The sequence below is a fragment of the Caretta caretta genome, chromosome 1, assembly GCF_965140235.1.
Source record: "Caretta caretta isolate rCarCar2 chromosome 1, rCarCar1.hap1, whole genome shotgun sequence".
NCBI lineage: Eukaryota > Metazoa > Chordata > Testudines > Cheloniidae > Caretta > Caretta caretta.
Genome location: NC_134206.1, coordinates 334,781,998 through 334,805,590, shown reverse-complemented (window position 1 = coordinate 334,805,590; position 23,593 = coordinate 334,781,998). Strand labels below are relative to the sequence as shown.

The 23,593-nt window shown below is 41.8% G+C and overlaps 1 protein-coding gene across 5 annotated transcripts in view; it reads left to right on the top strand.

The window, feature by feature from the left end:
* Positions 1-23,593, top strand: part of PCLO (piccolo presynaptic cytomatrix protein) — a 537,772-nt gene that overhangs the window by 412,001 nt on the left and 102,178 nt on the right. For 4 of the 5 annotated variants that reach the window (XM_048836504.2, XM_048836503.2, XM_048836502.2 and 1 more), the window contains exons 11-14: positions 11,353-11,461; positions 12,102-12,169; positions 12,934-13,145; positions 22,782-22,832. In XM_048836504.2, the coding sequence (XP_048692461.2) occupies positions 11,353-11,461; positions 12,102-12,169; positions 12,934-13,145; positions 22,782-22,832 (440 nt within the window). Of the gene's footprint in view, positions 1-11,352; positions 11,462-12,101; positions 12,170-12,933; positions 13,146-22,781; positions 22,833-23,593 lie in introns of those variants that run through there. The other variant, XM_048836505.2, reaches the window with a different exon arrangement.

The following is a 23,593-nucleotide window of genomic DNA, read 5'->3' as shown; positions in this document are numbered from 1 at the left end:
CTTCTTTCCTTATGAAAGCAATTAATCAAAACAGTGACCGCTCATTATTATGAGAAAGGAAATTCATAACACTGTATATTATTCTGATTTAAAAAAAAATATTTCTAATTCTTAGTGACACGACGGATACCAAAAACTCAACATTTTCCTACTCGGACACATATGATAATTCTCGCACTTTGAGTAGGAGATTCCACAGTATCGTAATGGGTGAAGAGTGGCAGTGGTTGACTTAATAATAGTGCCCACTGTGTTGTATATGGGTGTTGAATCCAAGGGACGATCAGCCACCATCAAACTTGTCTTCTCAGCTTGCTTTTTCTGTAGTTAATGCAATTTTGTTTATGACTGATATGCAGGAAAAAATAAAATCCTTTCATGACACACAAATTATAGCTCCCGGTCAATTTTCACATCTAATCATGCAGCAAGCTCATGTCTTCAACAGCAATATAAAGGGGGCACAGAATGAGAAAAATAATTAAAGATGGAGGGATACTATTATACATGTTGTATCTTCCAGTTGATGGCCAGAGACTCAAACTAGGGTCCTGTTGTCTCTGAACCCAAATGGAACTTACATATGAGCAGAGCCGGCATTAGGGGCTAGCAAGCAGGGCAATTGCCCAGCACCCCATGCCACAGGGGGCCCCGTGAAGCTAAGTTAAAGATGGTGGGGCTCGGTCTTCAGCTGCAGCCCCCGGTGGTGGGGACTCAGGCTTCAGCCCTGGGCAGTGGGGCTTGGGCTTGGACTTTGGCCCCAGGCAGTAGAGTTTGGGCTTCAGCGGGGTTGGGGCCCATTCCTTAGTTTCTGCCCTGGGCCCCAGCAAGTCTAACGTCAGCCCAACATCTGACCAAGACAGTAGGAGCTGTTCTAATGCACTCTGGATTAGAAGGTGTTCTTTCATATCTTATCAAACCTGACTTGCCTGTTTATGAATAGGACAGTACCTATCCAGAAGTAGTATCTGAGTGCCTCACAAACATGAATGGATTTACCTTTGTGAGGCAGGGAACCCTTATTCTCCATTTGCAGATAAGAAAACAGAACTACAAAAGAGAGATCACACAGAAATTACTGTGATAGAGCCAGGTATGGAATGTAGAATCCCAGTCTAGTGTCTGACCAACAAGGCCAGCCTTCTTCCGGATGACAGTCTGGTATTGCTCCAAAGTGTTCTTTCCCCCTCTCTCCATTGAGCTTCACCAACATTATGGTTTGTTGTTTTGCTCTTTCTCTTCCTTTTGCTCACTCTTTCACTCCTTATCTACCATAGTCAGCTACCTATAATAAGCTTCTGGGGAAAAATAGCAAACGTAACCCTCTTTTAAGCGCTTCTGTATGAAGCAAAGGGATCGAAATAACTGATATCCACATCTGTGCATGGAGAACAGAATAACCAGGTTCTATCAGTATTTACTGTCTCAGCACAGGACTGGCCAAGGACTGACCAGTCATGGAGATCAAACTGCACAGGTGCTGGAACTAGGGGTGCTGGGACTGCTGTTGCACTCCCTAGCTTGAAGTGGTTTCCAGCATATACAGGGTTTATAGTTTGGTTGAATGGCTCTCAGCACCCCCACTATACAGATTGTTCCAGCACCACTGCCAAACTATGTTAGCCCTAGAGGAGGAGGCTCTTGTATGTCTAGGGTGTGGCATACTAAAGGGTCAGTGCAAGGATGTATGTGCTAGTGAAGATTTTGCTGTAATGCTTCTGTAGATAAACAGACTACATCAGTTTTCATGAGCTGAAGTCCAGCAATCTCACTGGCACTAAGTTCACTTCAAAGAAAAAAAGTGGTCATGAGTTTGATGATCCATTGCAGGGTGTCTTCCCTGAAAATTTTCTGAGAAAGATGGCAAAGAACATGCCCCCTTAAGTAAATAGAACTGCATGCGTAGGCAGGAAAATACCCACAAATGAATAATATAATCAGGCTAAGAGTAGCAAACCTTGTGGGTTTACATCTAGAAACTGATCTTACTTACTAATTAAATCAGATCTAAAACTCTTTGCTTCTAATCTTATTCGGGAGATCTTTTAAAAACTGACAGATTTTAGTTAAAGCCTCTGAAAGAAATTAATTACAATTCTGAAATAAATATTAAGGTGTGGGTTTTTGGTTTTTTTTTGTTTTTTTAAAGTTTTCAGGCAATTCCAGTAAGAATAAAACTAATGACTGTGTTTCTCAAAGCACATTTCCTCCAACAGGCACTGGAGACATTCTACAGTCATTATCAAATAAATAAGTTTTACCAGCATTGTGAGCCAAACTCTCTTCTCTTGATGCTGGGATAAATCAAGAGTAACTCCACTGAAGTCCATGGAGTTACACCAGTGTAAAACTTGGGTTAGTGAAAAGAGAACCAGGATCTATGGGGCAGTTTGTAGCATTTACCCACTGGCCCACATTGGGGATAGTGCCATAGCTGCCCTGCCTCGTGAAGAACATTCCCTCCCTACCACCGATGGGATGGTGCGGTCTGTTGCTGCAAACCTTGTAGCCAACTGTACTGACCAGTGTGAAGAAGGTGTCATAGTTAAACCTCTCAGATAGCCTTCCTTTTGAAGGACATCACTCATTTTAGCCCCAAAGGCATCTACAAATGTGACATCCCCTAACTTTCATTATTGACCACCTGTATCAGGGTGGCTTTCCCCTTTAAGTGACATGCTGTCCAGTGGGGCTAACCAGACCAGTTCACAGTCAGCTGGAAAGGGAACAAGTGATTATAAAAGCCGACAAGTGGCTAGGTTGAGATGGAACTGCAGGCTGAAAATAGACTCCTGCAGTAGGCCCTGAAGCAGGGGGGACTAAAGGGCAGGGTCTGTCTTCCTTTCAGCACTGAGAGAGGCAAAGGCAGAAAGCCTCCAGGAAGTGCAGCTGATGCTGGACAGAGGAAGTACTTTTTGTTTTGATTTTGAAGAATAAAAATGCCCTGAAAGAGACTTGGGTGTGGCAGTGAGTCCTCCCTGGCCTGACCAAACAGGCCAGCAGCTCTCAGATGATGGTGAATGTGAGCAGGCAATTGACCGAGAAACTGAGGCAGCCCGAAGTCAGACTGAGTAGGTGGTGCAGCTATACCCCACAGCTCAATAATTCTTTGATTGTGCAAGTTGTCAAGCACTCTCACGCTGCCCAGAAAAACATTTAAGCATGTGTTTAAGTGCTTTGCTGTATCAAGGCCAAAACGTTCAGCATTCTGCAGGATCAAGCCCTAAAATCACTGTTTAAAAATGACAGGTTTCAGAGTGGTAGCCATGTTAGTCTGTATCAGCAGAAAGAATGAGGAGTACTTGTGGCACCTTAGAGACTAACAAATTTCTTTGAGCATAAGATTTCGAGGGCCAAAACCCACTTCATCAGATGCATGCAGTGGAAAATAAAGAAGGAAGATATATATATATATATATATATATATATATATATATATATATATATATATATATATATATATATATTCAGAGAACATGAATAAATGGGGGTTGCCATACCAACTCTTAATGAGACCAATCAATTAAGGTTGGCTATTATCAGCAGGAGAAAAAAAACTTTTGTAGTGATAATCGGGATGGCCCATTTCAAACAGTTGACAAGAAGGTGTGAGTAACAGTCGGGGGAAAATGAGCATGGAGAAATAGTTTTTAGTTAGTGTAGTGACTCATCCACTCCCAGTCTTTATTCAAGCTTAATTTAATCGTGTCTAGTTTGCAGATTAATTCCAGTTCTGCTGTTTCTCGTTGGAGTCTGTTTTTGAAGTTTGTTTGTTGAATAATCGTGACTTTTAGGTCTGTAATTGAGTGTCCAGGAAGGTTGAAGTGTTCTCTGACTAGTTTTTTGAATGTTATAATTCTTGATGTCTGATTTGTGTCCATTTATTCTTTTGCGTAGAGAATGTCCGGTTTGGCCAATGTACATGGCAGAGGGGCATTGCTGGCACGTGATGGCATATATCACATTGGTAGATGTGCAGGCGAATGAGCCTCTTATAGTGTGGCTGATGTGATTAGGTCCTCTGATGGTGTCCCTTGAATGGATATGTGGACAGAGTTGGCAACGAGCTTTGTTGCAAGGATAGGTTCATGGGTTAGTGTTTTTGTTGTGTGGTGTGTGGTTGCTGGTGAGTATTTGCTTCAGGTTGGGGGGCTGTCTGTAAGCAAGGACTGGCCTGGCTCCCAAGGTCTGTGAGAGTGAGGGATCATCCTTCAGGATAGGTTGTAGATCCTTGGTGATGTGCTGGAGAGGTTTTAGTTGGGGGCTGAAGTTGATGGCTAGTGGCGTTCTGTTACTTTTTTTGTTGGGCCGTCCCGTAGTAGGTGACTTCTGGGTACTCTTCTGGCTCTGTCAATCTGTTTCTTCACTTCAGCAGGTGGGTACTGTAGTTGTAAGAATGCTTGATAGAGATCTTGTAGGTGTTTGTCTCTGTCTGAGGGGTTGGAGCAAATGTGGTTGTATCTTAGAGCTTGGCTGTAGACAATGGATCATGTGGTGTGGTCTGGATGAAAGCTGGAGGCATGAAGGTAAGTATAGTGGTTAGTAGGTTTCCGGTATAGGGTGGTGTTTATGTGATCATCACTTATTAGCACTGTAATATCCAGGAAGTGGATCTCTTTTGTGGACTGGTCCAGGCTGAGGTTGATGGTGGGATGGAAATTGTTGAAATCATGGTGGAATTCCTCAAGGGCTTCTTTTCCATGGGTCCAGATGATGAAGATGTCATCAATGTAGTGCAAGCAGAGTAGGGGCATTAGGGGACGAGAGCTGAGGAAGCGTTGTTGGGCTCAGTGGCTTTATGTGTGATCATTCTTTCCCATAACTCCAGTCTGCCTATGGTATTGCTGCTCATTATGTAGGATTTCATAATGACATTCAGACCAGCATTGCAATTTTATTTTACACATTTTGTTAGTTGTTGACATGCTAAGGGTTATTCATTGGGATGTCTACTCACAGTTAGATATAACCACAGTTACCGATGATTCCTTTATTGAAGAATATGAGTCTGAATTTATAGTTAGCCATTTTAAGCCTGTTGGGCTAATTAGAAATTTTCTGTTAAATTTTAGTCCATTGTGTGTGTGTCATGATTTGGGACACAACAAATGTTTAGTTAATGCTATGTTTTTAAGGTGACTGGAGGACAAAAAGCTAGACAGATATTTTCAAAGCTGGCTAAGGGATTTAGACACCCAAGTTCCATTAAAAACAGTATTGGCTAATTTTAGATAGCTTTGGAAAACTCAACCCCTAGAAGATTTGCATTTTTTTTATCAGTGCAAATATTTCTCCTCTTACTTCTAGAAGCACTAGAAAGCAAATTGAGGGCATACACACAGATGAGCTCAAATGAATCAGTCGCAAGTACATATTCGTGTCAAAATAGACCAATTTAAATGATTCATAGAATTGCACCTCCAAGCTCTTGAAGAATATTGCATTACTATTCAGACACTTTTATGGTAGCCTTGCTCCAGACTCTCGAGAGGTAGAGCTATGTAGAGCTATAAAATATCAACACAGTCCAGAATAGGAAATTTCATATGTTACAGTACACATAGTTTTACAACATTTTTGTGGATTAATTCAAAAGAAATGTATAACAAATGGAACCATTTCCAATTAGTGTCTGTCCACATATACACATTGAACATCAGTGGTGAGTCACGCTTTGACCTTTTTGGCAGTGTTAAAGCAGAGAAAATATTGGCTTGTAGGAGATGGCACATGATTGAATAGGCTGGCAGTGCCAGTGTACTCCATGCTGTTACAACATGGGTCCTTTCTCCCGATGTCTGGTCTGTGTACAAGGCGTATGAGTTTTCAATAGCTGATGATTAGGGGACATAGTCATTTTGCTCAAGAAGTAGCAGATCATGTTCTTAGTGCTAAAGATCCCATGTTCCACTTCTGCTGAAAACCCAAGCAGGATTGGTTACACCATCGCCCCATATTTGGAGCTAGGATTCAGTCTAGTGTCTGCACAGGCACTGTATTGGAGCCTTTGCCAGATGGGGAAGTTGTGGTGATGGAAAAGAAAGTGCAATCTCCTCACCAGTGGAGGATCCACCAACGCCAGTCAAAAAGTGAGTGATGCTAGCAGGGAAGGAGGTATGGCCTGGATGACCATGGTATTTGTTAGTTCAACCTCCATCAGTACAGCTATCCTGAAACTCTGGCCATGACTTAGAGCTGCTCAGTCTTTATAGTAAATCTCAAGGGGTGATGGCAGAGGTGTAGGGGATATGCACCCCGGTGTGATGTGAAGTGTAGATCCATAGGGGTTCCTTATGCCTCAGCATACCAGAGGTGTATGGTGGCAGAGGTGAGTTAGGCCAATGCACTGGCCAGCACAGCTGAGTCAGCATGCCAGGGATATCTTCACTAGATATCAGGCTGGCACAGATTACCTCCCCCGGAAGGATGTGGAAATCAGGACACACATTATGGCACTGAGTATTACGATCTGGTTCCTCATCTGCTCCTTGGGCTGCACCACTACACATTGCCCCTTGCTTAGGGTTTGTGGCAAAGTCACAATTTAGTGATGGAGGTAAGGTGTATGGCGGTAGCACAGCCTAATGGATAGACCCACTGGGACCATTATACTTAGACTTTTGTAAGGTATTTGACTTGGTACTGTACAATATTTTGTTTAAAAAACTAGAACAAAGTTAAATTAATATAGCACACATTAAATGGATTAACAACTGGATAACTGATAGGTCTCAAAGTGTAACTGTAAATAGGGAATCATCACTGGGCAAGTCCATTTTTATTGGTGTACCACAGAGTTTTGTTTTTGACCCCATGCTATTTAACATTTTTGTCAATGTAGAAAAACATTAGATCTTCACTGATAAAGGTTTGCAGAGGATACAAAAATTGGAGGAGTGGTAAATAATGAAGAGGAAAGGTCACTGATTCAGAGTGATCTGGATCGATTGGTAAACTGGGCACAAGCAAACAATAGGCATTTTAATATGTCTAAAAGTAAATGCATATATCTGGGAACAAAGAATGTAGGCTGTAGTTACAGGATAGGGACTCTATTCTTGGAAGCAGTGGCTCTGAAAAAGACTTGGGGGTTGTGGTGAATAATCAGTGAAACATGAGCTCCCAATGTGACTCTCTGGCCAAAAGAGCTAATGTGATCCTGGGATGCATAAACAGGGGAATCTTGTTGCATAGGAGTAGAGAGGTTATTTCACCTCTGTATTTTTTTCACTGATGTGAATCTGCTGGAATACTGTGCCCAGTTCTGGTGCCCACAATTCAAGAAGGATGTTGATAAATTGGAGAGGGTTCATAGAAGAGCCACGGGAATGATTAAAGGATTAGAAAATATTCCTTCCTGCGATAGACTCATGGAGCTCAATTTATTTATCTTAACAAAGAGAAGGTTAAGGGGTGTCTTTGATGACCGTTTATAAGTACCTATGTGGGAAACAAATATGTAATAATGGACACTTCAGTCTAGCACAGAAACATGTAACATGTCTTGAAGTTGAGCTGGACAAATTCAGACTGGAAATAAGATGTACATTTTTAACAGTGAGAGCAATTAACCACTGGAACAATTTACCTAGGGTTATGGTGGATTCTCCATCCCTGACTATTTTAAAATCAAGATTGGATGTTTTTCTAAATATCTGCTCTAGGAATTATTTTGGGGATGCTGTATGTCTTGTGTTATACAGGAGGTCAGTTTAGATTATCATAATGGTCCCTTCTGATCTTAGAATTTATGAATCTATGAAATCTCTGTTGCTGGATTGCTGGGTGAACTTGGGCAAGTCACTTCACCTTTCTGTGCCTCAGTTTTCCCATCTATGTAATGGGGATGATAGTGCTGACCTCCTTTGAAAAGTTCTTTGAGATCTATGGATGAAAAGTGCTATATAAGAGCTAGTTACATATATCCCAATGCCCATCTGAGACACACTGTAGAGCAGGTTGGCTTCACTCTGTTCACTCTGGGGCCCAAAGATTTGAACTCTTCTGCTGTCCTTTGAATGGAAGAAAAGGATGCACTTTGTGCTCACATAGTACTGAAAATATGAACTGCTGAGAGGAAAGTCCTTGCTGAGTTTTCTTCTGAGGGTTTCAAATGCACAGAATTAAATGATATTTTCATATCTACTCTCTGTGAATTTTAAAATATAATTAAGTTTGTTGTATAATGATTGTACCTGAAGCAGATTAGACATTTGATATCAAAACCTCATCTAAATAAAAAAAAGATATATATGGCAGCAGTTAATGTTTCAAACACCTTTGTAGATAAAAGGAGCGGAGGTTGTTTAGCTTAGATCTAGATCAAAGCTGTTTCAAGGTGGTCTGCTGAGGTTTTGTTATTTTTTTAAAAATAAGTTGTCAAAGCCAGGTCTTTGTTGGCATGAATTTAGTATTGGAGTCCTAGCCCTGAAGAGAGAAGCCTATGGTTATTAAGAAAATAGATATATGTCTTGATCTGAAGACCCTCAAAGATTTCAGCAGGCTTTGGATCGAGGCCATAGTGTGGAGGACACTGGCAATACAAGCTACTGCATGATGTATTTTCTTGTATCCGGAGCCTGTGAACCATGTTTGATGTTCACACTTTTTAGGGGTTTTGGGAACCAAAGATGACATGGGCAGAAACTGTGGCTGGATACCGACTATGGCTGAGGAGTCATTTAATCCTCATCAATCTCTCTTTTTTTTTTTTTTTGCATTGAGGAAGCTGCATTAGCTTGAAGGATATTGGATAGTACCGGTTTCTCAAGGGAAAAGGACAATAGTTAGAAAATAATTAAGCGAGTAGAAACTGGTCAGATAAACATTTTCCTAGCTAAAAAACATTCTTCTAAGTCATTGTGCCATATCTTGGTCTCATTAAAATCAATGGCAAAATTCTCATTGACTAAAATTAGACCAGGTTTGCCACACCTAAAGGCAGTAGGTGGCCCAGTTGGGATACTGATATACCGACAGACACATGCCCAGCACAGGATACATCTGCCATAATAAGGTAGACTTGATCGTGTTAGGCTGCAGGTGATCCTCTTGCTGATCCTTTAAGCTGGAGCAACTTGCTGTCTCATTTTCTGGTGAGTAGCACTTGGTGCTGAACCAGATACATGGTGTTTTCTCCAGCATGCAAGGCAGATGTCATTTGTTAGTAAAATGTCATGCATCATAACAGGATGCCACCCATCTTCCCAACCATCCAACACCTTCCTCTTCCCTTTTATCTCTTTGCTGCTGTATGGAAGTGCTGGTTTTAGCTCTTTGTACTGTATTTAATTAATCAATGTACTATCACAGCAAGGCACCCAATTTTCCTCTGTGTTCTTCCTTTAAAAAATGGCATATAGCCAGAGGTTGGCATGTAAATGGAAATAACTCTAGCCCCTACCCCTCCAGAAACCCCAATAAACCACTGTGTTTGCTACTGTGCACTTACACTGCAGTAAATCAGGAGTTGCTACAATCACTCCAATCAGAATTACTCCTGATATACTTCAGGGTAAGTGAGATTAGAATCAGACTCTACAAATCTACATCCTAAACAGCAAAACAATTATTTGCGATTCTTCAAAAGCTAGATCGTCCTCTTGAACAATGATTTGTAAATGAAAGGGGGTTTAATTTTAAAGAAAGGTGAATCTATTTTGGTAAATCTATTACAAAATGTGCTTCACTCCCTTCTGAGCATCACTTCATATTCATTCCTCACATTGTTTGTATTTTCAATGCTGTGACACTAAATTACACTAAAAATTCTTGCTGACAAATGCATGAGAAAATATGGTATTTCATATTCTAGCAGTATCCTGGGGAAATGTGGCACAATGTAGTATGATAGCCTATATCTTTTCTCACTCTTTCAGCACTGTATAAATTCATTCCTTCTCCTCCAAAAGCAATTAACATTATATTTTACTTAATCTTTTCCTTTGTTTATGAGTTTGTCGCTGTGTTTTACTTTATTATTTTTCCCATTTGTTGTATACAACAGCACAGGATTCTCAAAATAACATAAGACCCATGTGATGACTCAATTTTATCTGTGTAAGTGGCAACAAGCCAAACAATTGTGGTTTTCTTGCTGTGAAAATGATGTGGTTTTAAGATTTTAACTTATTGATTTTACGTGTGACATTAAGTATTCTGGAACTTGATCTGTTAAGAACCTTTTCCTTCCATAGTTCAAGGGCTGGATTTTGAAACCCGTACACTGGTGAGAAGTTGACCTAATTGGAGTTACTCATGTGAGTGACTGCTCATCAGTGTAAATGCGGAGTTCATAATCTGGCCCTAATTGGTGAGCTGGCTACTGCTCTGTGCTCTGAGCTCCCCTGTTTAACTCAATGGTATGTTCAGTGTAAACATTCTGACCTGAAAGAGCTCATTGTAACCAAATAAGATTTCTCATCTGATTAGGTTATGGTCTCCAAATAATTAATTGGGGGGGCGGGCTTAATCCTGCATAGTGCTTACTACTGTAAATTGAATGGGCCAGCTCATGGCATTACGTTCTATAGTAAGTCTTTGCAGGATCAGGCCTTAGGACAATTAGAACAGACACATATAATAATGCATACATTTAGGAGAGCCCTATGCAATTCCGTTCACCCCAGACTCAGATTTCCTCCACCCCGATAGTGAGTTACTTATCTTCACCCAATGCACACGCATCATCACCCCCCTCCTGGTGAAAGGTGGGTAAGCACAATCCATGCCTGAGCTTGTACATTTCCAAGACAATTTATCAAGGCTGATTTCAGACATTTTGAAATGTCTTCACTTGGTGTAAATTGGCCTAACTTCATTGATATGGTCCTCTCTTATTTTATTTTTTAATGTCAGAATACAAACAATGGCCCAGCATTTACACATCTCTCCCACAAAGTTAGGCCATTGCTGTTGCATTTCTTACCACAGACACTCAGCAGCTGTTTGCCAGCAAGCTGAGAATGTCAGCTTAGCCTAATTCACAGATGTTAGTTCGCTAGGAAATGTCTGATTCATAGAATGGTGATTTCTTTAATACATTGGCCAATGTGCCTGTATTTTGATGTTCTAAAAATCTTTCACTATCATGCAACCCAGACAAAGCATTTTATGCAATGTGCATGAACAGCCAGAAGGATGTTCAGCTGCCAGCTGAGTCATATAGGTAAGCTGATGGCATCATAACATTCATTAATCTTATCAGTGTGCAGTGAAAGTTGTTTGGTAATGTAATGTACCAAAGACCATGTACAACAGATTTTCTGAATGTCACATCAAATCATGCACTTTAAGTTAACGGCTGGGTCACATAGCAACAGTATTTCACTCTTTGCTATTCTGCTGTCCTAGGAATGCAGGTGTTGGAATGGAATGGCATCCCCTTGACTGCAAGAACTTATGAAGAAGTCCAGAGTATCATTAGTCAACAAAGTGGGGAAGCAGAAATATGTGTAAGACTGTGAGTTTTTCCCCATCTTTCTGTTTCCATTTTTTTTGGCTTTTCATTGCTTTTTTTGATTTACAATTGTTAAGGTGGAACCTTTGCTAGCCTTGAGGATTTGTACATTTATAAATAACTAGAAAAAGGGTTCAGTGTGACTTTTGGAGGTTTATTTGTTCCATAATAAATAATTAAAATACAACAAAGAGATTAGATTAAAAGAGATTTTAGCTAATTATGTTTTTATCCAGAATGATGTCTCCCTCTCTAGGACAAATTCTCCTCTCATTGCACAGGTACAATCCCATTGAATTCAGTGGGGTTGGCCAGTGTAAGCAGATAAGAATTTAGTCCTCCCATGACTTCTGTTGAAACATGTTATATTAGGATGGAAGCTGTAACTCATCTAAACACCATGAGACATGTATGTATTTCAATATAATCTTACATTCAATCCATTAAAGATTTCACCTTAAAAGAATAATTTTTCTCAGCACATTTGACTTTAACAGCATTGCAAATCTGTATCAGCTAAGAAGGGGCCATGCTTGGGAGCTGCTTTCTGTCATTAATCACGTCTCATTTATCGACTTAATAAAATAATGAGGGTATAAGGAAAGAGTTTCTTTTGTCTCAGGCTTCTCATTGCTTTCTTTAGGGACCTCAACATGCTCTCAGATTCTGAGAATCCCCAGCATTTGGAACTGCATGACCCAGTAAAGGCTGGTAGGTGAAAGCAGATTGCTTTCAAATGTATGTACTGGATGGCCATAAGCACCACAGCTGAAAATTCTGAATGTTATAGACAAAGTTTTATTTGCATTTTAAGCACATAGCAGAAACTCATGAAATGTCTGGTATGTGACTTTATTTCCTAAATTTCTTAAAAATAAATGTTCTCTGCTCTGATTAGCTTATGAAGTCTTCCATTCCAGACTTCAGAGTCTCTTTTGTGCTCAGATCCTTTCTTAGTCCTTTTCTTTTTGCATGAATTTGCTCAGCAGTGACTTGACTTTATTACTCAGTTATTTAAACAAAAGATTTTGGATGAACTGTTGTCATACCAAAGTACGGGTTCTTAACAAAACTGGAAGAGTTCTAGAAGCTATAGGCATGGGGCCAGGTCTTCAGCTGGTGTAAATCAGCAGCTGAGGCTCTGGCTAATTATCAGCCGAGGATCTGGCCAATCATCTCTAATCTTACTGTAACAAAGGCAAACTTCCCTTGCTGCCTAAGGAAGATTTCTCCTAAACGGTTTATGTGATAGCTGGGGTTTGATGACTTGGTGTTGAGTGGGTGGAGAAGGGGACCTGTTGTTTTCAAGTTCTTTTTGCACTGAAATGTGGAGTCAGATCTTCAATTAGTGGAAATAAAAGCAGGCAATCTGACAACGTTGTTTATTTATTTAGTGTGTTGACCCACTGCTGGAATAGCCGGAGGACTGAATGGTTTAGCAATTATCAATGTAAAGCTCTTTTACCTCAATCCAGTAGACAAGGCGAAGTCCCCAGGGGTCGATCCTAAGCAGCTGGCTGCGGAGCTCCAAAAGGTTTCCCTACAGCAGTCCCCTTTGGTTGCTTCCTCAGCAGTGGAGAAGGGATCTCATGTCCATTCTGGCACTCCCTCTGCCTCCTCCAGTGCTGTTCCCAGTCCCGGCCAGCCTGGTTCACCCTCAGTGAGCAAAAAACGACACAGCAGCAAGGTAAGATGCTTCCACTTTTGATACGCTTCTCAGTTGTCCAGTGAGTAAAACGTGGTCACAAGAAGTGAGTAATTATCTACCTACATGACCTCTCCACTGTAGCAACAGAGTGACTCACACATGTAAATTAGTTTACCCTCACCACACCCTCCTGACAGAGAAGAATATTATTGTTCCTATTTTATAGGTGGGGAACTGAGGTACAAAGATGATGTGACTTACCCAAGATCACAGAGGAAGTGTGTGACAGCCAGGAATTGAACCAAGATATCTTTAGTCCAATTTGAGTGCTTTAGCAAAAAGATTGTCCTGCTCATCCTTTCTCTGGTCTTTCATGTGCATCCTGTCTACTCTGTGGTGAAATACCAGCTTTAGTGAAGCCAGAACTCCATTGATCTCATCTGGTCTACACTGCAATTAAAAACCCGTGGCTGGTCTAAAGGCTGTTTAACTTCAGTGTAGATGTTCAGGCTTGGGCTGGGGCCCAGGTTCGAAGACCCTGCAAGGTGGGTGAGGTGCAGCCCAAGCCTGAATGTCTACACTGCAGGTGAACTGCCCCTTGGCCTGAGCCCTACAAGCCTGAGTCATCTGGCAGGGGCCAGCAACAGGTATCTAACTGCAGTGTAGACGTATTCATTGGGGCCAGGACTTCACCCAGAAAAACACAGGGGGAGACTATCTATGACGTGCACAGTGCTGAGCCAAATACTGAAGTGTTATAAAGGATAAATAATCATAGTTGCAGTACTGATAATAATTGCTTTGAGTACCAGGAAGAGAGTTAACAACAACGTTAACATCAAGCTCTGCCTTTCTCACTAAACAACAGTATGAGTTAGTTATTAATTGTACCCTCAGATCTTCTTTGACAAATATTGTTCATTTCTCAGCTGAACTGCTTTATGCCTGAGATACCAAACACACATTCAAAAGGCATTAGCAATATTTTTCATATGGGAAGTTGGGGGAAAAAGGGCTATAAAGTTATGCATGACTTTGCTACATTTTCATCAAAAGACTTGTTGCCTGCAATAGAAATCAACGTTGGAAGGATTGCACTCCTTGTGCAATTTGTAAGGAAGAGTGCTCAAATCTTTTCTAAAGGAAGCTATTAGGACAGTGAAAAGCTGAACATTAAGAATAGTTCCAAATGTGAAAGTAATGCACTTCCTAGCTACTTAATTATCTATATTTAGAGCTCTGTATAGGATTTTATAAGGTCTCCCATTATTTTTGTCATTCTTTATTTATTTATTTGTACTGTGGTAGCACCTAGGAACACCAGGCATGAGCCAGGACCCCATTGTGCTAGGTGCCGTACAAACACAGAAAAAAGATGGTCCCTTCCCCAAAGAGCTTACAATTTAAGTAAATTGTGGATCTAAGTACCTTCTGTGAGAGGTAAACACAAGAATCTCTCTGTATCTCCTTCTGCTGACCCAGCAGGAACAAGCTCAGACTTATAATCAGGAGTTTTTTAGAGAGTTGCTGTGGGAAAGCTGCATCAGTGAGATAGGTTATGCTTTTAATGATGATCCTTTACGTGAGTTCCTCAGTCTTGGTCCAGATCCTGAGAAAACTGTGTGCCTTTTAGATAAGAGCCTTCCTCTGTTTGTTGGCCACTTTAGTTTGGGGGTAAATTATTGTCCTTAAGGGAAGAGGAATAAATATAGCAGGAGGGCAAACTTTTACTGAGGGGACTGGTCAGAAATCCCATAGATGGGTTAAACACAAGCTACTTCATGCCAGAAAGGTACATATTAAACCCATAATGTTTCACAGAGCAAAAGCAATCCAATATGCATTATTGTTTTATAAATGTATTTCTTAACAATGAAGTAAAATGGGTCTTGGCATTCACATTAAGAAGATTAAGTAATTAAAAACTCTTTTTTCTGTAAATCATGTCAAAAGTATATATTCCCTATATAATAATCATTCCTATCACTGACATATCGTGGCTTCTGGACTATAAGATGGATAGAAAGCTGGCTAGATTGTTGGGCTCAACGGGTAGTGATCAATGGCTCCATGTCTAGTTGGCAGCCGGTATCAAGTAGAGTGCCCCAAGGGTCGGTCCTGGGGCCGGTTTTGTTCAATATCTTCATAAATGATCTGGAGGATGGTGTGGATTGCACCCTCAGCAAGTTTGCAGATGACACTAAACTGGGAGGAGAGGTAGATACGCTGGAGGGTAGGGATAGGATACAGAGGGACCTAGACAAATTGGAGGATTGGGCCAAAAGAAATCTGATGAGGTTCAACAAGGACAAGTGCAGAGTCCTGCACTTAGGATGGAAGAATCCCATGCACCGCTACAGACTAGGGACCAAATGGCTTGGCAGCAGTTCTGCAGAAAAGGACCTAGGGGTTACAGTGGACGAGAAGCTGGATACGAGTCAACAGTGTTCCCTTGTTGCGAAGAAGGCAATGGCATTTTGGGATGTATAAGTAGGGGCATTGCCAGCAGATCGAGGTACGTGATCATTCCCCTCTATTCGACACTGGGGAGGCCTCATCTGGAGGACTGTGTCCAGTTTTGGGCCCCTCACTACAAGAAAGATGTGGAAAAATTGGAAAGAGTCCAGCGGAGGGCAACAAAAATGATTAGGGGACTGGAACACATGAGTTATGAGGAGAGGCTGAGGGAACTGGGGATGTTTAGTCTACGGAAGAGAAGAATGAGGGGGGATTTGATAGCTGCTTTCAGCTACCTGAAAGGGGGTTCCAAAGAGGATAGCTCTAGACTGTTCTCAGTGGTAGCAGATGACAGAACAAGGAGTAATGGTCTCAAGTTGCAGTGGGGGAGATTTAGGTTGGATATTAGGAAAAACTTTTTCACTAGGAGGGTGGTGAAACACTGGAATGTGTTACCTAGGGAGGTGGTGGAATCTCCTTCCTTAGAAGTTTTTAAGGTCAGGCTTGACAAAGCCCTGGCTGGGATGATTTAGTTGGTGTTGGTCCTGCTTTGAGCAGGGGGTTGGACTAGATGACATCCTGACGTCCCTTCCAACCCTGATATTCTATGATTCTATGATTCTGTTTCTTGATCTACACAACAAGTTCATAACTCTACTGAGATCTATTAGATCGCAGTATTATAACTTATTCAATTTGGAGCTCCCTTCTACTTTTGATTTATGACATTGGCAGTCAGAATAGAACCTTGATCCATCACATTTGCAAAAGTTTCATGATGGCCTAAATGTTTCAAAGTGTCTAGGTCTTCCTTTTGGTAGTCGATAAAATCTTCTGCTTAAAGGTTTTTGTATAGCACATTTGACGTACTTCAAAAATGATGTAGGAGTCTCTTTGATATCCTGTAATGCAGATTCCATCATATTTAATAATTTGTCCCATTACCATAGAGAGTGATAGAGCATAACATCAGAGCCTGGCATTACAAGAGCTCCCCATCACAATAATGACAGCCTTCCCTAGGAAGTTTCACAGCATTACAAAGCACCAGTTCTTCTATGGAAAAAGAAATGTAACAAAAGAAATTGAATGATGAGGCAGAGAAGGGAGTTAACATTTTGAGCCATGAATGGGTTATGTCTTGTACAAGTCTATTTCTTTTTCTAAACTGATGCACAATCGTGTTGCAGTTCAGATTACATGCTGGATACTAGGCATCTGGCTATAAAATGTCCATCAGGAACAATTTTCTTTGCCTCTTAAAGAAGAATAGGCTGCCTTTCTAAGTCCTTTCTGAAACAGCAGTGAGTTGCTTTTCCTTCTGCCAAATTAATCTTTAATAATGCCCTGATTCAACAAGATACTTAATCATGTGCCTCACTTTAAGCATGTGGTCAGTCCCACAGAGTGACATTTCAATCAACTGACTTAAAAAAACTCTACTTGAATATTTAAATTGAAGTGTGTGCTTAAGTGTTTTGCTGAATTGGAGCATAAAGAATGAATAAGGATCATTTTAAAAGGCTGTAAAGTTGTTAAAGCTTAACAGAGGAATTTACAATGTTCTATATAGTGTATGTGTGTTTTTGCAGATACACACTATGGAGCCCCAGTGACATCTTAGTTAAAAGGTGTAAATAGCTTTGCATTATAAGTTCAGTTTGGAAAACCACACAACCCCTGCTTTCAGACTAAAGTTTATCAGATGGTGTTTCCTGGCAGAAGATTTTTTTTTTTACCCAATATTTGTGATGAATCAGCTGTAGCATTTGTGAGTTTCTAAGTTTTGAAAAATAAGGCTGCATCCACCCTAGAATAGCTTGTATCTGTAGTCCAGTTAACCAATGATACCAGTCTTGTCAGCTATAGTGTAGACAGACTTCAGCATTTTTAAGCACCACCTAATGAAAATCTGCCCTGAGCTATCAACAAGTAACATTCATTCCTTTGCTGGGGGCCAGGACAAGGCCTGTGAACTGACAGAAGTCAAAGAGTCAAAGAAGAAGAATCAAAGGACTGGAAGGGACCTCGAGAGGTCATCTAGTCCAGTCCCCTGCACTTATTGCAGGACTAAGTATTATCTAGACCATCCCTGACAGGTGTTTGTCTAACCTGCTCTTAAAAATCTCCAATGATGGAGATTCCACAACCTCCCTAGGCAATTTATTCCAGTGCTTAACCACCCTGATAGTTAGTAAGTTTTCCCTAATGCCCAACCTAAACCTCCCTTGCTGCAAGTTAAACCCATTGCTTCTTGTCCTATCCTCAGAGGTTAAGAGGAACAATTTTTTGCCCTCCTCCTTGGGATTGGAAGCTGGGATTGAATGACAGGGGATGGATCTCTCAATAATTGCCTCTTTCTGCTCATTCCCTCTGAAGCATCTAGCACTGGACACAGTTGGAGACAGGATACTTGGCTAGATGGACCATTAGTCTGCTCAGTATGGCTGTTCTTACATTCTTATGAACCATTTAAGCCGTGTTGTGAGAGCTTAAATAGGATTTAAATGATGCATAGGCTATGAATTAAGAAGTAAATTTTAGTCAATAGTGTCTTTGAATGTTTTTTTCAAAGGTTAAGTGGCTAATTTTAGGAGTTGTTAAACTGCATCTTCCCATGGGGCTGTGGTGCCCCCTGGGAATTGTAGTTCAGGTGCTTCATGTCCTGTTCTCTCCTATGGACTAGGCTTCTTGGCTGGACTACACTTCCCATGATGCACTCCTCCCTCCCTCTGACTGAGTTGTGTGGGGCATTGTGGGAGTCCCATCACTGCAGTGCATCATGGGAGATGTAGTGGATGTGGGGGGATGTTAGGAGGAGTCTGGTAAGAAAAGCAGATTTTTGACAGTTGGGCCAGGAGTCTGGTAAGGAAAGCCTGTACACACCTCTGTTGAGCACAGATAGGTAGGATAATGGGAACTTACCAATTCTCCTGGTTGGGGAGGAGGGTTTTGTGGCCTTCTGGAGGAGACAGAGCAAATTGCCATAGAAATGACATGGTCCATTTAAAAATGGATTCATGCCTATGTATCTCGGGTGTATCCACACAGCGAGCTAGTCCTCCAAGTCTGCTTCTTGGGTCAATCTCTACCAGGTATTAGGTCTTACTCAGAAGCTGTGATGCCTTTAGCTCTTCCATTGCCCTTTAATCACTTCTCTGAGAAGTTAGTGCAACAAGGAGCACCAAAGAGTCCTGTGGCACCTTATAGACTAACAGACGTATTGGAGCATAAGCTTTCGTGGGTGAATACCCACTTCGTCAGTAACTCCCACGCACATTTCTGCTAGGAATCTACTGTTGGGTTTTTTCTGTGGGGACCATGCCTCAAAGAGCATAAGCTCCCATTCTCTGCCATCCATATGGATTGTGACATGTATGCATTACTCTCCTACTTCTTCATGTCATGTCTGCTTCCTACCCATCTTCTAGCCCCTTTGTTTCCATCATCACCGTGCAGCACAGGGGAGCAGAGTTCTGCACAATGAGGCACTATGGCCATGGATTAAATTCAATGTAAGCAAATTCAAGGCCGAGGCACAGTGAAAGGAAAACTTCATAATAGTTTGTACTCACTCATGGATTCTGAAACAGCTGCAACATTTAAAGATAAAGATCTAGGAGTCAAGATAGATAGTATAACAAAGAAGACAGCTTAATATGCACTGGCAGTCCACAGATCAAGTAAGAGATTAGGTTGCATTAAGAACGCAGAGAACAATATAGAAAATATGATTATGTCTTTATATAAATTGATGGTTTGTCCTTAGCCTGAATATTTCATTTACTTTTGGTAACCTCATCTCAAAAAGAGCACCGCAGAAATAAAAAAGGCCAAGCAACTAGAGACAAGGAGATTCTTCAGAAAAGATTAGGATTCATTTAACTGGCAGTATAAGCAGGTGTAACCCTACAGAAATCAGTGGAGTTAGGCCCACTTATGTCATCAGCAAATTTGGCCCTTGGACTGTTTAGCATGTAAAGAAGACGAGTAAGAGAAGATATTATACAAGTGTATCATTAAAAAATAGTTGAGAAGCCCATTTATTATCATAAAAAATACCTTGCCAGATCTCAGAGCCCTTTACAAAGGAGGCATTTTACATATGGGGAAACTGTGGCACAAGCAGGTGAAGTAAGTTGCCCAAGGTCATCCAGTATTCCAGTGAGAGAGCTGAGGCCAGAACTCAGGTCTCTAGAGTCATATTTAACAGTCTTATTTAACTAGTCTCCTAATAAAATAACAAGGAGAAACTCGATGAAATGTGTAGACAATAAACTTAAACATAACAGGAATTTGTTATGTAACGTAGCATTAATTTTATAATTGTCCTCCAGGGCAATGAGTCCAATTGCTTTGTAAGATTCTAAAAAAGATCAGACACAGACCAGATGCGTGACAGTAGTCTCTGCTGCTGCACTAGCCGTAGGAGAAAAATTACCAGGGTCACCAATTCTCAGTACTCTCCTAACGCACAACCATCTGGGGGCAGGAACATGTGTTTCCCCATGGCACTTATTCATGTGACATTAATGTGGCAGGAGAGGGTGGGGTATTCCTCCAAACACTGTGTAGAAGCCAGTGTCAAAAAAGAATTTCTATGTTCCTATTAGAGATTGCCCTTAACTACAACATTTGAATATAGGGGTTAGGTTCATTTCCAGTTCCTGCAGAATTTTACGATATTTATTCGATAGAATACATTGGGGCAGTTTGTGCCTATCTCTTGCGCAGAGGTGGGGGAAGAACACAAAGAGGATTTTCCTTCATCCCCCTCCCTATGTGAGTCACCCTGAGCGAGGTCCAGCAGCAATTGCAGTCCTTACTAGAGCTGGGTGGGGAAATGTAGTTCCGTTTTTTGGAGGATTTTGATATTTCAAAATTTGGTTTCATTCCGATTCAAGATTTTCTGCAAAAGGGAGCAAAGCCCTGGCTCCAGGGCAGTCTGCCTGCCTGGTTGCCCTAAAGCTATGGACTCCAGAAGCCAGGGGTCCCTGACCAGGAGGCAGTCTGCCTGGTGGGCTGACTGGATACCAGGGATCTTAGGAGCCCAGGCTACCAAGGAGCCTTGATCTTGGGAGCTGGGCCTTCCAGGATCTTGGCTCCCTGACAGAAGTGCTGCTGAGGATCTGGGTGTGAGAGCTGGCAGGAAACACGGCAGGGTTTAGTCAGAATCCTGTCTGGTTGCCAGTGGAGTTTCCACTGAAATTGAACCGTACTTTCTGCACAACCTTTTGATTTTGACAAATTGCAAATTCCAACAAAACTGTATTGCATCTGAATTTTTCAAACCAGCGCTAATTCCTACACACAAGGAGACTAGGGAACTGCTCCCATTTCATGCACCCAGGCAGGAAAGGACACTGCACTGCCCTTAGTCATGGTTCAACATATGCACAACCCAGAGCTCCAGCCCTTGCCCCTCCAGGGGCTCCAGCCCCTGCTCAAGGTGAGCCCCTGTCTCATCTTGAACTGTTGCTTTTCAATGCATTGACACATTCTCTTTGATCTCTTGAGGACTGCAGTAGCTGTGACACATATTTTACAGCATGACCTTAGCACAGCAAGAGGTGTCGTATGGACCTAGAATGCCTGGCAGGTTGCAATTCACATCTGCAAGTTAGAAGGAGGTCAATCTTCTGAGCATTTGTTTACTGGCTGTAAGAATAGTGAGTTTGTCTTTGTTTAGAACTCTCATTGTCTGCTGCATCAACCAAGGAATCAGGTATGGAGAGAATATAAAAGTATTGAAAACTTTGCTGTAGAACCTGATAGACCCAGGTTGCATGACCAGTCATTGGAAGAATGGAAGCAGCTCCAGGCTGGCTCAAGGACACCATCGTATAATGAAAGAGGATATCAAACAAATGGTGAAATTTGTCTTAAATTGAAGAAACATAATTATCTAGGAATGCTTTTGTCCTTGTCAGCAATTCATGGACCTCAATAAAGGAGAATAAATAGGAAGAGGCAGGGATATACAGAGATTTGAAGAAGGGGACCAGAAGCTTAAATTTGATATCATAGTAGATGGGGAGCCAGTGGAAAGATTCAAAGAGTGCAGTGACATGAACAAATTGATGGGCATGGAAGATGATACTTAAGAATCAATGAATGACTATCAACAGAAACTGATTTGGAATTGTCACGTCCACTTGAAAATTCACTCACTTTCATCCTCTTCTCTGTGATCATCCAAGAGGTTGATGGGAAAATAATTGGCCTTGACCTAAAGTAGTTTAATCCATGCATCTCTACCGAAATCCAGCTGTGCCATCTCTGGAAAGTCAACTAGGTCTGGTCTACACCTAAAAATTAGATTGACACAACTACCTCACTCAGAGCTATGAAAAATGTCACACCCTGTGTGAGATAGTTAGGTCAATCCACCCCCTACTGTAGCTACCATCTTTCGGAGAGGGGAATTAACTGCCTCTACCTCTGCCTCTTCTGCCAATGTCAGAAGCATCTACACTACAGTGGCACAGCTGCAGCGCTGTAGCTCTGCTGCTGTAGTGTAGACTTACCCTTAATCTCTGTGCTCCAGTTCCCTCTCTGTCAAATGAGAATGATGCTACTTCTTTTCCTCCCGGATGTTGTCTGTCTTATCTGTTTAGACCCAGGATCGGCAGCCTTTGGCACGCGGCTTGTCAGGGAAATCCGCTGGTGGGCTGGGCTGGTTTGTTTACCTGCAGCATCTGCAGGTTCGGGCGATCGCAGCTCTCACTGGCCGCGGTTCACCATTCCAGGCCAATGGGGGCTGCGGGAAGTGGCGGTCAGCACATCCCTTGACCGGCGCCGCTTCCCGCAGCCCCCATTGGCCTGGAATGGTGAACCGCGGCCAGTGGGAGCTGCGATCGGCCGAACCTGCAGAGGCTGCAGGTAAACAAACCGTCCCGGCCCACCAGCAGATTTCCCTGACAGGCTGCGTGCCAAAGGTTGCCGATCCCTGATTTAGACTGTAAACAATTTGGGACTGAGACTGTTTCTTTCTCAGTGTTTGTACAATACCTACCCTAAAGATTTCAGGTGAGGTCACTAGGTGCCAATGAAAATACTATAATAATAATTAATTAGTAATCGATTGAGTCAGCAGAAAAGTGGCTTTCTAAGGTAAGTGGTAGGTAGAGCAGTGTAAACAGAGCTTTGTAAAAATGTTACCATTGAAAGACTGTTATGTTTAACCTATGTGTCTCGCTATATTTTTTCATCCGGTAGCCCACTGAAGCCACAAAGTCCACATCCCATCCAATCACTGGAGAAATTCAGGTAAATACATACAGAATTTGTTGCAGCTGAACGTGTTTAGGTTTAGAATGAGTTTTCAGAAGGGAACCTGTGCTGTGTGATTTGGGCTGATTCTGAGGTAATTTGGACCCTTGAAATGTCACTAAAGCCATTGGGATGACATGGGGTTTAAGCATTGCCGGATTTTGACCTCTGACTTTATTATCAGTGTGTGGAATACAAGATCAATTCAACAGTGGCATGGGAATTCCTACTGCTCTCAAAAGGTCTAAAAAATAAATTGAACTTGATTCCAATCTGCAATCCTTGGACACTCGCTGTGATTCAGTGAACATATATGCAAACAAAGTTGTGGATTTTCCAAGAAGCAGTTAAATTTTTTCCATGCAGTGCTGAGTAGCTGAATATATCTGAATTGAATTGACCTCAGTGGTGGTTTAAAAATAAAAAGTTCACTAACCTCTGGAAATGAAAGTTTGGTGGGCATAGAAACTGCTGCTGCTGGGATTGCCTCCCAGTTCCATGTGAGCTCCCATTTCAGGGTCACCTTACTCAAAAGGGAGTCCCACTGACTTCAAAGTGCAGGTGGGCCCCCACAGAGTGGGTAAGCTCCCAACCTCCTGGCTGGAAGCCCTTTCTGCTGCTGCTAGGGAGCTGGGGAAAGCAGCTGGTAGCACCTTTCCTCCTCTGTCTACATCTGTCCCCTTAGTCCACTTTCAATAGTGGCTCAGAGAGCCAAGTGTCCATGGTTTAAAGCAAGACAGCCTAAGGGAATAACTGGT